The sequence below is a fragment of the Ovis canadensis genome, chromosome 10, assembly GCF_042477335.2.
Source record: "Ovis canadensis isolate MfBH-ARS-UI-01 breed Bighorn chromosome 10, ARS-UI_OviCan_v2, whole genome shotgun sequence".
In the NCBI taxonomy this organism is placed as follows: Eukaryota; Metazoa; Chordata; class Mammalia; order Artiodactyla; family Bovidae; genus Ovis; species Ovis canadensis.
Genome location: NC_091254.1, coordinates 86,072,747 through 86,088,387, shown reverse-complemented (window position 1 = coordinate 86,088,387; position 15,641 = coordinate 86,072,747). Strand labels below are relative to the sequence as shown.

At 39.6% G+C, this 15,641-nt stretch overlaps 1 protein-coding gene across 8 annotated transcripts in view; it reads left to right on the top strand.

The window, feature by feature from the left end:
* The window catches only part of LOC138446669 (ATP-binding cassette sub-family C member 4-like), a 217,477-nt gene extending 205,374 nt beyond the window's left edge, over positions 1–12,103 (top strand). For all 8 annotated transcript variants that reach the window (XR_011259504.1, XR_011259500.1, XR_011259501.1 and 5 more), the window contains 2 exons: positions 375–509; positions 11,637–12,103. Coding sequence is in view for 3 of the 8 variants with exons in the window: in XM_069601897.1 (XP_069457998.1) it covers positions 375–509 (135 nt within the window). In the remaining 5 variants the exon portion in view is untranslated. The remainder of the gene's footprint in view (positions 1–374; positions 510–11,636) is intronic.
* The last annotated feature ends 3,538 nt before the right edge of the window (positions 12,104–15,641 follow it).

Here is a 15,641-nt window from a genome sequence, read left to right as displayed (position 1 = left end):
TGTGTACCTTATAAATAGCCCTCAAAGCTCAGAGTCTGAGAGCTCAAAGCACTAACTAGTGATAACAACCCCAAAGGCCCTGGGCAGAATATAAAATGCTACAGACGTTCAGTTCCAGTAATCATAGTCATGATTAAAACTTTCGTTTTCTGAAAATGAAAGAACTTTCATTTTCTTCCTTTGCTATAACCATACAATGATGAAAGGCTGGGCTGGGCCCTTGTCTCCCAGTGAAACAGGGGAATTGAACCATGTAAATGCCACCAGTCCTACCGCCCAAATTCTCCCTGTCCTGACCCTTTTTGAAGTATTGTCTGAATTATGTGTTACTGGGAGACATTTTGTGCTAATGGGTTTCTTTCTGCTGTTAACAGGTTTTGGATTCAGGGAAACGGAAAGAACATAATCAGCCAAATAATTTGCTGCAAGATAGAAACAGCCTATTTTATAAGATGGTGCAAGAACTGGGCAAGGAAGAGGCTGCTGTCCTTTCTAAAAAGGCAAAATAGGTGAGGCCGTTGCGGGAAGCTGTAATTAAAATTTGCCTCCAGGATTCACTCTTCACAGGATCTCCACCAAGGGTCTGGGAACAAGCACTCTGTGTTCTTTTCAGTAGAAGCCTCCAGAGAGGAAGCGTCATGACTGGGTCTTTAACAACACAGGGCAGGTGGAAGGCAGGTCTGCTGAGAATCTGCAGCGGTGCTGGGGGTGGGGTCAGGATGTGTGAACCCTTCTGTGTGCGTGCACTGGTGCCTGAGACAGAGATTTTGGATTCAACTTCCCACATGTTCGGACTCTGGGTTCAGATTCTCATGGAACATAGAATATTTTCATTTTGCAGACCCTTTACATTCATTCTGATTGGTGCTCATCACATTTGTGATACAAGTTCCATCAAGTAATATCCAGGAAATTTGAGAGTTTAAGGGGGGAAAAAAAACCAACTTGGAATATTTCGATTCTCGGAAGATCTTCCAGAGAAAGGTGTAGGTCTCTTCTGTTTCCTAACCTGTAAAGACAACTCTTACCTGAAATTATCACTTTCTCCCTAATTCTTTGTTGTTTAGAATTAGGTCCATTTGCCACCTCCCTCCCAGACCCCTCCCCCACCCCCAGCTTCCTCTACCTTCTAGACAATGAAATTGTCATCAGTACAAATCAAGAACTCACAATAGCTTCACACTGTAGTCTGAATGGTGCCTGAAGGTTTACACAGCACTTTCACAGAGATGAGATTTCTGAGACACTAAGCACTGTGTGTGGTGTGAGGAAGGGGCTCAGTGAGCAACATTCAGGTCACGTGGTATCTTCCTAACAGAGGTGTAGTGGTAGCCAAGGTCTGGTTTAAGAGGCTTAGCCATTATCATGCAGCCATCTGTAAGTCTTTCTGGAACCAGATGGGAGTGGGATTGAGGTTGATGGGAAGATAGAGGGAGGGAAGGAAGGTCTGGTGTTCTTACCCCTTAACATGTGTGGCTCAGGGTGGGATGTGACTTCCCTACTGAAAATTTATGTCTGCATGTTAAATTATGGATGTATTTTCCATTCTTCATACTTTTCTGCCTTTCCCAGATTTTCACTTGTAAATAGAATAAGATTATTTGTGTTGTATTTAAAATGTCTTAAAGTAAACATGTCCCAGTATCTTAAGTACTTGTATATGAAAGATTTATATAAAATGTAGCCTTAGTTCATCACTGTCTCCTCTCAGTCCTCTCTAGAAATGAGGAAATGCAAGGCAGAACCTTCCGCTGCTCATCAGGTAGGAGACTTCCTGGGTCCCAGAGCTGGCTGAAGAGTTGACAGAGCTAGAGTTCATGCTTAGGCTTATGGACAAGGAAGTCTCTGTTCTGAACTTTTCATGAGTACTCACATTGTGTGCAAATGTTGAGAAGCTGAACAAGGACCTCTGTATTTTTTTATGCCTGAAATTCACAGAGTGTCTCCCAGTCAGACCATCCCTCCTGACACCTCGAGGGCCAGGAATCTCCCAAACCCTTTTGCTCTTTTGACCTTAGGCATTTCACATCAAAAAGAGGTGTTCCCACCTGTATGTCAAAGTCTTCATTTTAAAACTATATTATCATGACATTGAGTAATCAGAAAAGGAACACAGAATTTTAGATTGGTCCAGATAATAAGATAATAGGATTCAAGCCTCTCATTGTACAGGTGAGGAAACTAAGGTACTTTAGAAGGAAGGTGGTCCTATGTATATAACTGGTGTTAAGCTAGTTTGCAGCAGACACAGAATGAGAAATTTGGTCTTTTAGTAAATATTTTAAATCAAGTGTAACATATACTGAAGCAGACATAGGTCATAGAATTAGAAATCTTGTGATTCCAGGTCTAGTAACCCTGCACATACTCTAACAATATTAACGGTAGGTTACATTTGTGTAGTTCTTTATAATTTATTTTATACAGTTCTCATGTGTATGATTTCATGTAATCTCATGAAGGTCCATTTTTATCCCATGTCATGGATGAGGAGAGTGGTTACAGGGCTCACCCAGGGTCACAGAGCTGGTCCAGGAAGCACAGAGTAGGCATTGCTGGGGAGGCTGGGTGCTGTCCTAGGTACTGTGTTCTGTGTCGAGCCTGAGAACACTGCTCCTGTCACGTGGTAGCTAAGGTAGGGCCAGTCACCAAAGTTCACAGGGTGACAGAACCTCACTCTTGGATTTCAGTCCTACCACTGGCTCAGGTCACCTGTACAGAAAGAAATATATTTCTTAATTCTCATCCCATCTTGACATTATTTCTGCATATTCTGCATCCTCTTAGGAGGAAAAACTGTCAGATTATCAGCTTTTTGAATGTGCAAGCATCAGGTATCAATGTATTGTTCAGAGATATAACACCGGGAGGATTAGCCTAAGTCACAAGGTTTTCACTCTAATGGAACAAAATTCATTCATCTGAAAAGAAAACCCAACAACTAGGAGAAATGCTTCCACATCGCATTTTCTTGAACTCCTAGCTCAGGTGAGCAGATCACTGTCTGATTGACCCTTTATGGATGATCCATGAAATAGTAGAGCAAATACTACTTAGATACATAAAGCTAAATGGGGCTGTAGTTTGCTAGGGCTGCCATACAAAGACCAAAGAGTAGGTGACTTAAATAGCAGAAACTTATATCCTCACAGCCCTGGAGGCTGGAAGTCTGAGGTCAAGGTGTCAGCAGGGTTGGTTTCCTCTGAGGTCTCTCTCCTTGTCTTGTAGACTCCATTTTCCCTCTGTGTGAGCCTGTGTCCTGGTCTCTTCATATGAGAACTCCAGTCTGTTAGATTAGGGCACACCTGTATGATTTCATTTTAACTTTCTTGCCTCTTTAAAGACACTGTTTCCAAGTACAGTCACATTCTATGGTACTGGAGGGTTTAGGACTTCAACATGTAAAATTGGAGGAAGGAAGGCCAGGGGTCTCCAAATGGAGGGAATAGGTTGCAAGTGCCAGACACTTTTTTATCTCTCTCTTAAGCTGCAGGAGGAAACAAACTACTAGTGATATACTTTCCCCCCTTCTCTATACAAATTCATATCCACTGGAAAAGAAATGCAAAAAGGCAAAATGATTGTCTAAGGAGGCCTTACAAATATCTGAGAAAAGAAGAGAAGCTAAAGGCCAAGGAGAAAAGGAAAGATGTATCCATTTGAATGCAGAGATCCAAAGAATAGCAAGAAGAGCTAAGAAAGCCTTCCTCAGTGATCAGTGCAAAGAAATAGAGGAAAGCAGTAGAGTGGGAAAGAATAGAGATCTCTTCAAGAAAATTAGAGCTATCAAGGGAACATTTCATGCAAAGATGGGTACAATAAAGGACAGAAATGGTATAGACCTAACAGAAGCAGAAGATATTAAGAAGAGGTGGCAAGAATACACAGAACTATACAAAAAAGATCTTCATGACCCAGATAATCACAACGGTGTGATCACTAACCTAGAGCCAGGCATTCTGGAATGCCAAGTCGAGTGGGCTTTAGGAGGCATCACTATGAACAAAGCTAGTGGAGGTGATGGAATTCCAGTTGAGCTATTTGAAATCCTAAAAGATGATGCTGTGAAAGTGCTGCAGTCAATATGCCAGCAAATTTGGAAAACTCAACAGTGGCCACAGGACAGGAAAAGTCAGTTTTCATTTCAATCCCAAAGAAAGGGAATTGCAAAGAATGCTCAAACTACCACATAATTGCACCCATCTCACATGCTAGCAAAGTAATGCTTAAAATTCTCCACGCCAGGTTTCAACAGTATGTGAACTGTAAACTTCCAAATGTTTAAACTACATTTACAGAAGGCAGAGGAACCAGAGATCAAATTGCCAACATCTGCTGGATCATCTAAAAAGTGAGAGAGTTCCAGAAAAACATCAATTTCTGCTGTATTGACTATGCCAAAACCTTTGACTGTGTGGATCACAACAAACTGTGGAAAATTCTTCAAGTGATGGGAATGCCAGACCACCTTACCTGCTTCCTGGGAAATCTGTATATAGGTCAGAAAGCAACAGTTAAAACTTAACATGGAACAACAGACTGGTTTCAAATCTGGAAAGGAGTACATCAAGGCTGTATATTGTCACCCTGCTTATTTAACTTACATGCATAGTACATCATGAGAAGTGCTGGGCTGGATGAAGCACAACCTGGATTCAAGATTGCTGGGAGAAATTTCAATAACCTCAGATATGCAGATGACGCTACCCTTATGGCAGAAAACAAAGAACTGAAGAGCTTCTTGATGAAAGTGAAAGAAGAGTGAAAAAGTTGGCTTAAAACTCAACACTCAAGAAACAAAAGAGACCATAGCAAAAATCAACAAAGCCAAAAGCTGGTTCTTTGAAAGGATAAATAAAATTGACAAACCATTAGCCAGACTCATCAAGAAGCAAAGAGAGAAAAATCAAATCAATAAAATTAGAAATGAAAATGGAGAGATCACAACAGACAACACAGAAATACAAAGGATCATAAGAGACTACTATCAGCAGTTGTATGCCAATAAAATGGACAACGTGGAAGAAATGGAAAAATTCTTATAAAAGTACAATTTTCCAAAACTGAACCAGGAAGAAATAGAAAATCTTAACAGACCCATCACAAGCACGGAAATTGAAACTGTAATCAGAAATCTTCCAGCAAACAAAAGCCCAGGTCCAGACGGATTCACAGCTGAATTCTACCAAAAATTTCAAGAAGAGCTAACACCTATCCTACTCAAACTCTTCCAGAAAATTGCAGAGGAAGGGAAACTTCCAAACTCATTCTATGAGGCCACCATCACCCTAATACCAAAACCTGAAAAAGATGTCACAAAAAAAGAAAATTACAGGCCAATATCACTGATGAACATAGATGTAAAAATCCTCAACAAAATTCTAGCAATCAGAATCCAACAACACATTAACAAGATCATACACCATGACCAAGTGGGCTTTATCCCAGGGATGCAAGGATTCTTCAGTATCCACAAATCAATCAATGTAATTCACCACATTAACAAATTGAAAAATAAAAGCCATATGATTATCTCAATAGATACATAGAAGGCCTTTGACAAAATTCAACATCCATTTATGAGAAAAACTCTCCAGAAAGCAGGAATAGAAGGAACATACCTCAACATAATAAAAGCTATCTATGACAAACCCACAGCAAACACTATCCTCAATGGCGAAAAATTGAAAGCATTTCCCCTAAAGTCAGGAACAAGACAAGGGTGTCCACTTTCACCACTACTATTCAACATAGTTCTGGAAGTTTTGGCCACAGCAATCAGAGCATAAAAAGAAATAAAAGGAATCCAAATTGGAAAAGAAGAAGTAAAACTCTCACTGTTTGCAGATGACATGATCCTCTACATGGAAAACCCTAAAGACTCCACCAGAAAATTACTAGAGCTCATCAATGAATATAGTAAAGTTGCAGGATATAAAATCAACACTCAGAAATCCCTTGCATACCTATACACAAATAATGAGAAAGTAGGAAAAGAAATTAAGGAAATAGTTCCATTCACCATTGCAACAAAAAGAATAAAATACTTAGGAATATACCTACCTAAAGAAACTAAAGATCTATATATAAAAAACTATAAAACACTGATGAAAGAAATCAAAGAGGACACTAATAGATGGAGAAATAAATATACCATGTTCATGGATTGGAAGAATCAATATAGTGAAAATGAATATACTACCCAAAGCAATTTACAAATTCAATGCAATCCCTATCAAGCTACCAGCCATATTTTTCACAGAACTAGAACCAATAATTTCAAGATTTGTATGGAAATACAAAAAACCTCGAATTGCCAAAGCAATCTTGAGAAAGAAGAATGGAACTGGAGGAATCAACTTGCCTGACTTCAGGCTCTACTACAAAGCCACAGTCATCAAAACAGTATGGTACTGGCACAAAGACAGACATATAGATCAATGGAACAAAATAGAAAGCCCAGAGATAATTCCACACACCTATGGACACCTTATCTTTGACAAAGGAGGCAAGAATATACAATGGAGTAAAGACAATCTCTTTAACAAGTGATGCTGGGAAAACTGGTCAACCACTTGTAAAAGAATGAAACTAGATCACTTTCTAACACTGCACACAAAAATAAACTCAAAATGGGTTAAAGATCTAAATGTAAGACCAGAAACTATAAAACTCCTAGAGGAGAACATAGGCAAAACACTCTCAGACATAAATCACAGCAGGATCCTCTATGATCCACCTCCCAGAATTCTGGAAATAAAAGCAAAAATAAACAAATGGGATCTAATTAAAATTAAAAGCTTCTGCACAACAAAGGAAAATATAAGCAAGGTGAAAAGACAGCCTTCTGAATGGGAGAAAATAATAGCAAATGAAGCAACTGACAAACAACTAATCTCAAAAATATACAAGCAACTTATGCAGCTCAATTCCAGAAAAATAAACTACCCAATCAAAAAATGGGCCAAAGAACTAAATAGACATTTCTCCAAAGAAGACATACAGATGGCTAACAAACACATGAAAAGATGTTCAACATCACTCATTATCAGAGAAATGCAAATCAAAACCACAATGAGGTACCACTTCACACCAGTCAGAATGTCTGCGATCCAAAAATCTGCAAGCAATAAATGCTGGAGAGGGTGTGGAGAAAAAGGGACCCTCTTACACTGTTGGTGGGAATGCAAACTAGTACAGCCACTATGGAGAACAGTGTGGAGATTCCTTAAAAAATTGCAAATAGAACTACCGTATGACCCAGCAATCCCACTGCTGGGCATACACACCGAGGAAACCAGAATTGAAAGAGACACATGTACCCCAATGTTCATCGCAGCACTGTTTATAATAGCCAGGACATGGAAACAACCTAGATGTCCATTAGCAGATGAATGGATAAGAAAGCTGTGGTACATATACACAATGGAGTATTACTCAGCCATTAAAAAGAATTCATTTGAATCAGTTCTGATGAGATGGATGAAACTGGAGCCGATTATACAGAGTGAAGTAAGCCAGAAAGAAAAACACCAATACAGTATACTAACACATATATATGGAATTTAGAAAGATGGCAATGACAACCCTGTATGCAAGACAGGAAAAAAGACACAGATGGGTATAACGGACTTTTGGACTCAGAGGGAGAGGGAGAGGGTGGGATGATTTGGGAGAATGCCATTCTAACATGTATACTATCATGTAAGAATTGAATCGCCAGTCTATGTCTGATGCAGGATACAGCATGCTTGGGGCTGGTGCATGGGGATGACCCAGAGAGATGTTATGGGGAGGGAGGTGGGAGGGGGGTTCATGTTTGGGAACACATGTAAGAATTAAGGATTTTAAAATTAAAAACAATAAAAAACTAAAATAAATAAATAAAAAATAAAAAAAGTTCATCAATAGTAAAAAAACAAAAACAAAAACAAAAAAAAACAACAACACTCAGAAAACAAAGATATCTGGTCCCATCACCTCATGGCAAATAAATGGGGAAACAATGGAAACAGTGGCAGGCTTTATTTTCTTGGGCTCCAAAATCACTGCAGATGATGACTGCAGCCATGAAACTGAAAGACGCTTGCTCCTTTGAAGAAAAGTTATGACCAACATAGATAGCATGTTAAAAAGCAGAGACATTATACTTTGTCAACAAAGATCCGTCTAGTCAAGGCTATGGTTTTTCACATAGTCATGTATGGATATGAGAGTTGGACTGTAAAGAAAGCTGAGCACTGAAGAATTGATGCTTTTGAACTGTGGTATTGAAGAAGACTCTTGAGAGTCCCTTGGACAGCAAGGAGATCCAACCAGTCCATTCTAAAGGAAATCAGCCCTGAATATTCATTGGAAGGACTGATGTTGAAGCTGAAACTCCAATACTTTGGCCACCAGATGCAAAGAACTGACTCATTTGAAAAGGCTCTGGTGCTGGGAATGATTGAAGATGGGAGGAGAAGGGGATGACAGAGGATGAGATGGTTGGATGGCATTACCAACTCAATGGACATGAGTTTGTGTAAGCTCTGGGAGTTGGTGACAGGGAAGCCTGGTGTACTGCAGTCCGTGGGGTCGCAAGGAGTATGATAGGACTGAGGGACTGAACTGAACTGATGCAAATTTAAAAAGAGGTTTCTTTTAAAATTCTGTTTACCATGAAGATACCTGGTTCCACCTGAACTTAACTTTTCTCAAACTTTGAGCTAGTCAATGCATTTTTCTTATTGAAATCTTTGTCTTAATCTATGTTAATGAACTATGTATTTACCCTAGACTCTGTCTTCAAGTCAGTTCCCCCTAAGACTCAGAACAGACTTGACAATGAGTATGTTTTACTCATGCAAATGTTCTCTTAAGCTAAGTCAGTGAGACTATATTTGCTTGGAAACCTGAGTTTCCTCAAGATTTATGTCAATCATTTTCGGTCCAGGGACAATTCACCTTGTGCCAATGTTATCTTAAAATGCATGTTGTGTGAGGGGCCTGATACCAGTCTCTGAGTTTTGAGACATTTCCTTTCTCTAATTAGCAGACTGCTAGTAGCTATATGGATCTTCCCTGTAGCTCAGACAGTAAAGAATCTGCCTACAATGAAGGAGACCTGGGTTAGATCCCTGGGTCGGAAAGATCCTCTGGAGAAGGGAATGACCATCCACTCCAGTATTCTTGCCTGGAGAATCCCATGGACAGAGGAGCCTGGTGGGCCACAGTCCATGTGGTCTCAAAGAGTCAGACACAACTGAGCGACTAACACTGCTACTACTAGTAGCTAAATAACATCTGCCTAAAGACTAGCAGGGGGCACTCTTTCTGTCCCCTTCTGATGTCTATGTCAGAAACTTTCTTTATCTCTTTTATGCTTTAATAAAACTTTATTACACAAAAGCTCTGAGTGATCAAGCCTCGGCACTGGCCCCAAATTGAATTCTTCTGTGGAGGCCAAGAATCATGGCATCTTTCATGGTTCAGCAACAGCCTTTCAGAGGGGACACAGTTCAGCTCCAAGAATAAATCCCTGCCATCCATTCTGTTCTGTGATTAAGCAGACCTGGTTGAGGTTTTTTGAAGTTCCTTTGTTCCCAGGGTGTAACAGAGGTGTCATTTTGTCTATTTGTGAAATCACCTAATACAGCCCAGCAGTTATAAAATTCTCATATCCTAGCTCTAGGAGCCTGGTCCAGTTGGATAAATGGAGGAGGCACTTAGCATCCATGTGGCCTTGTGTCCCCCAGGGCCTCTGAGCCTCTGGTCCTCACCTGTGTGTAGAGCCAGATGACAGTCCTGCTGTCTTCTTCACACTTATCAGAGGGATCAAATGAGAGAGCAGATGCTTAAGTACTTTGAGAATATAGAGAGTTTTACAGTATAAAAGTGGGATCATTTTGTAAAAGGCTGTGGATAGAAACCTTGCCTCCCAATAATAAAACAAATATACCCATGGTTCTTCTAGGTCACTTTTGAGACTCTAAATCAGGGGCCCCCAACTGATGAATATCCTTTGCAGTATTCAGTTCAGGTATTTCAGACCATGAAGCAAAGTCCTTTTCAGTTAAAAGTTGCTAAAAATAATATTTTCTTTATAAAAAATTGTATGGAGAAGAGTTGTAGAGAAAGAAACCCGATGATTTTGGAAAGAATGTTAAGCAGTAGAAAATGAATTTTCTTTTGTTCCTTTAACTCTTTTTAGTTTCACCAAAAGAGTACATACATATATAATCACAAAATATGTCTAGCTTAAGAAAATGGAGGAGGGTGATGATATGTAATCAACAACCCCTCCACTCCCACCAAAGGCTTTATTCTTAAATGCTTCCATTACAATGGAAATAGTCTCAGATTTCAGCCATTGGGCCCAAGCATTCTTGGAGGGTTTATTTTTCTCCTTAAGTGACATTTAAATATATAGCATTTTGTATGCACAGCTGTTTTGGGGGTAGCAGGATATGTTAGCAACAAGAGAGTAAGAAAGTGCACTTACTGCGAAGGTAGGTGTCCTAGTGCTTTTCTGTTTTGTGTGTGAAGTTCATTCTCTCTCATGATAACTCTGTTTACAGCACCCGCAAATGCACTTGCGGTCAGGTTCTATGAAAGAGATCTGTAATCATGTGTCTAAGCAACCCAGTTTGTGACATGAGTTAGCCTCTGATAGACTATAAATTTTCTGTTTTAAAGACTCAAAGGAAACTTTTCACATTCTTCTTTGAGGAAAAAGAGTTACACTTGAAGTTGTTTTTTGCCCAAGCATGTTCAGAGATAAGGCTTCACAAGCCCTGACATTATTTTATTTTGTTATGTGCATCTGTAAGGAACTGAGGTATAATACAGCTACTAAAAACTGATGATTGTGGAACTTGACAGCACTTCCTTTCTTCTGTGCTCTGATTATACACTGAAAAAATACTGATATACCTGATATACTGAAAAATACTGATATAGCTGTATCTCTTCCAGTTCGGCTAGAATTTGGTAGAATTCAAGAGCTCAAACATCTGGCAGAGATCTGTCCTATTATTGGGTATCATCTTACATTTTAGAGAAGTCTCTTGGTTAAGTGATTGTTAAAGCATTTGATTTTCTTTTCATTCTTGGGACCCACTATCCACAGGTCACATTTCTATAGGACCTATAACTGCTTTGCCACACAAATTAAACGCCAGGATATTTCATACATATATGCCAGTGTTTCAGTGCTTGCCAATCAGAGTTTATAACATATAAAGGTAATAACCCGATATTAACATCCAAATCTGTTGTGCTCCTTTTACGTGTGAAAATGACAAACCCTGTTCCGATGCTAGTTTTCCTATCTTCTTTGTTACCTGTTTTTAATTTATTTCAGGGAATAAAATGATTTTGTGTATCAATTTACTGTAGTGATAAAGCATATCTGTGAATCAGAATGATCAGATATCTAGGAGATCTACAGGTTATTTGGCATTACATCCAACCCCACTGGGGGTTTTAATGGGGCTACTTCCTCCATAGAATAAATACAGCCCTGGTTTTCTAAAACTATGTCTCCAATAGTAATATGATTGCCTCACATGAAGAAGGAAACCTAGAAATGTGTTGCCTTAGGAGGAGGACTTTAAAACTCTTAAACATGTTGTTTTTGTCTTTTTCTCCCTCAGGTATACTTCAAAAGGAGACAGCCAGATGTTACCCACCGTGACCTTGTGGTTATGAATGTTTCCAGTGGACAGCCCTCAGCCTTCACAATTTTTGTGTCAACACTGTGATTCTACCATGAGTTCATGTCTATTCCAAAGGCTTTTTTCCAATAGGTTTTGCACTGCATAAACTATATTCTACCTTTTTTTTATACCAGTAACAAATATTTACACATTACAAAATGTGAGTTATCCAATCTCAATGATTTCAAGCTTTTGAAAAAGGATTTATTATGTTTATTTAAATGTTATATTACTTGCTTTCTTATCCAAATCAGAGGTTCAGGCCACCAACAATTGTGTCTTGAGAGACTCCAGAACCAAACTCATTTTCTAAGATTTGAGACAAAGTTGTCACAGATGTATTTTTACTGTCCCCAGAATTACCTATTACTTTCCAATTATATCAGGGATTCTGTTTACTTGAAGACTGTGTGAAGTTATTGTTTTGTGTCCACTTCCTTTAACATGACTAGGATCCATTTTTCCACCAAAACACCTCTGGTTGAAATGCTATAGAGAAAACTGATAGGAAAAACATATAATATACTATAGTTTAAGTAACCAAAAAAAGAAAAAAAGGATATAAATACAGAAGGACAATATGTTCTGAAAGAAAAGGAAGAGAAATTATGCTTTCTCAAAATAGGAGCCCTTCTAGGGGATTTGCTAATGAAGGACAGACGTGTGCTAGACTGTCTTCTAGATAGAGGATTTTATTTTAATTTTTTTACATTACAGATTGTGGTAAAGTATATATAACATAAAATTTACTATGTAACCATTTTTAGTCACACAATCCAGTGGCATTAATCACATTCACAGTGTTGTGCAGCCGCACTCTCTGGGGAACTTTTGGTAATTATATGCTTCCTCTTCAGTGTATTATTTCTGCAGAGTCATTTTGATAAGTTTCATTTTTCTAGAAGGAATCTGTTTCCTGTGAGTTTTGAGCTTGATTGGCATAAATTTATTCACAATATCTTATATGTTTAATATCTGCAGCATCTCTAACTGTGTTCTTTTGGCTTTTTAATTTTCTTTTAGCCTTCTTTTTTATGAATAATCTTGCATAACTTTTTCCTGTTTTCAAAGAGTCACCTTTATGCTTGAATGATGCTCTCTTTTTCCCTTAGTTCATCATATGATTCTTTCCTTCAACTTTTCCTTAACTTTGAGGTTTTTCCTCTAAATTCTTAAATTGAAAAGAGATTATCAATGTCCTAATTTTTCTAATATAAATACATAAAGCTGAATTTTTCCCCTAAGATCCACTTGAGCTGCAACCTGCAAGTTTTGGCACTCACCACCATCAATAGCCATAGTATTATGTATTTTCTAATTCCTAATCTAATTCATTAATATATCTTTTACCCATGAGTTATTCATAAGTATAATGTTCTCTAAATTTCAAATGCTAATGGACTTTTTAAAATTAGATTCAGCCATGTGGAACTGCTAACATTCAGTTTTTTTATAAGCTATAAAGTGGCAGGTTCATATGGTTCAACATAGTTTTCTTTTGTTTTTAATATATAACTTAATTTCATTTGATCAGACAACATTAGATTGTGAAGTTTAAACCAAAGGTAACCACATTCACACTAAAGGTTCTTGTTTCTACCGTTTTGTATTTTATTGGAAGGGTTTTAAAATGTTATAAGTACATGTGTAACCAGTAATTTTCAATAATAATCCTCCCCAAATACTGGAATGTTTTCTGATACGTGTTGCAGGCTGGCTCTCTGGGATGCAGACTCAGATGGAGTTTAGTGCTTGGATGTGTATCGGGGTTGCCCCAGGGGTCCACACTGTGGAATCAGGAGGGAAGAAACAGGGTAAGGCAGCGGGAAGGATCAAGCCGGATCACCGGCCAGACGACCTGAGCTGACTCCATGGGAGTCTGGAGTGACGATGGCCTTTCAGGGTTGTCCTGACACATCCAATGACCGGGCCTGTATACCTCCACCTGGATGGGTCATTGCACGCAGGCTGCCCCCAGAGGGGCTGGTGGTTTAAGGTTGCCCACTGGCAGCACTTACAGCTGCTGGACAATGAGTCCTTGAAGGGAGGTCAGGACAGCACGTCTCCATGTCCCTGCTTGGCAGGTATCACAGCTCCAGAGGTAGGTGATGAGGGTGTACTCTGGGGGAAACTCTTGATGACTGATGTTTAAGTCAAAATGATGACTCAGTGATTCACCTGAATACCCCTCTGGTCTAAAAAATAGAGGAGAAGGTCCATGGAGGGGAGATATCATCAGTGTCCAGGGTCAGCCCAGTTGTCGCCTCTTCTAGGAAGTCACGTTAAAATCAGTCATCATCCTAGGTAACTCGGATTTGTGTGTTACCTTGAGCACCTCTCATATTAAACTGAATCATACTTGGTTAGTGTCCTGTTCTCACCATCCTGAGATACTTTATTTTAAAACAAGGGGCCTGTTCTTTCTGTTGTGCATGTAGCCTGCCCTGACTGTGAGTGTTAACACGTGGTCTATTTTCTCACTAAACTAAGTGAGAAAAAGACTTGAAACTGCACCGTATTCACTGTTTGATTATGGCTTCCAGCAGAGGGTCTGTGCACAGAGGGTGCTCAGTAAATGTTTGTTGAATGAATAAATGATGACTGAGAGCAAGCCTTCCTTCTCAATGTTATAATTTTGAGATTTTAAAAGGTAGCCTGAGATAACAGAAAGCCCTGGTTTTGGAGTCAGTCACACTGATCTGTCGGTTCTTTCTCTACTACTCACTAGCAGTGTGGGTGTGGGCAAGCAGTAATCACCCAAGGTGCCAGGACATTAGAATGGCACCATCCTTTACAAAATAGGCTCTGGACACTTATAGTCATGTAGTCTTAGTTACATGCTCGGGTAAGCATCTCAACCTCTGAATCTCAGCTTCTTTGTCTGAAAAATGAATATAGTTTCTGCTCTTGAACCATTGCTTTGGTTGGGATGATGGATGAACTAAGAGCATCCAAAGACACAGGGTGGAATCACTGACCTTGGAGATTCTTTTCACCAGGAGAGGAGAACAGGATGGGTGTGGATGGAGGAGGTTTGTAGGCTGTAGAAGGTGTGCTTGAGGAGGCCCTCATCTGATGGCCTAAACCAGACTGTTCTTCCTCCACGTGTAGTTAAAATGACACAAGCACACGGGGAAAAACACAAGCTCTGGAGTCGGGACAAATACTGGCTCCTCTGGAGACTGGCTGGCTTTGGATTCAAGTTCTGCTAGCTGGTAAGTGTGGGCTCTTAGGGTTGGGAAGCCCACTGTGGTTCAGTGGCTTTGAAAGTTGAGGTGGATATAGTATGATTCACAGAGGGCTACTGCAAAGATTAACTATGAGAATGATACTGCCAGTGTGGTCTGTGCACTAGTGTCAGTCCCTGACCTGTTTGTAACCTGGTTAGAAGTAAGTACAGGAAATTCAAGAAAGCTAGAAATGCACAACCCTCTGTATTGCTGTGACATCCACCCTCAGGATGGGTGGGATCATGAACACCCCGGGGACCAGTGTGAGGGTTGCACTATGGGGGAGAAGGGCACGTGTCTGGGCTGCACACTAGCCATGCACAATGGATCATTGATTAGGTAGCAATGGGCTGAAAATATAAAATTAGATAAAACTGATATTTAATCCCAGACAGGTAAGAAACAATGCTGGATATGTTCAATGCTCTTGAACAATGCTGTATATGTGATAAGCTGTCAATCAGTACTATCCTCTCTAGCATGATCCTCTTTATTAATTGTTACCATCATATTTAACTTAAAATTAGAGCACACAGGCTTCCAAAAGGCCCTACTATACATTATCAATATTCTCATTTCAGTTCAGTCACTCAGTCGTGTCCAATTCTTTCCGACCCCATGATCTGCAGCACGCCAAGCCTCCCAGTACATCACCAACTCCTGGAGTTTAACTCAAACCCATGTCCATTGAGTCGGTGATGCCATCCAACCA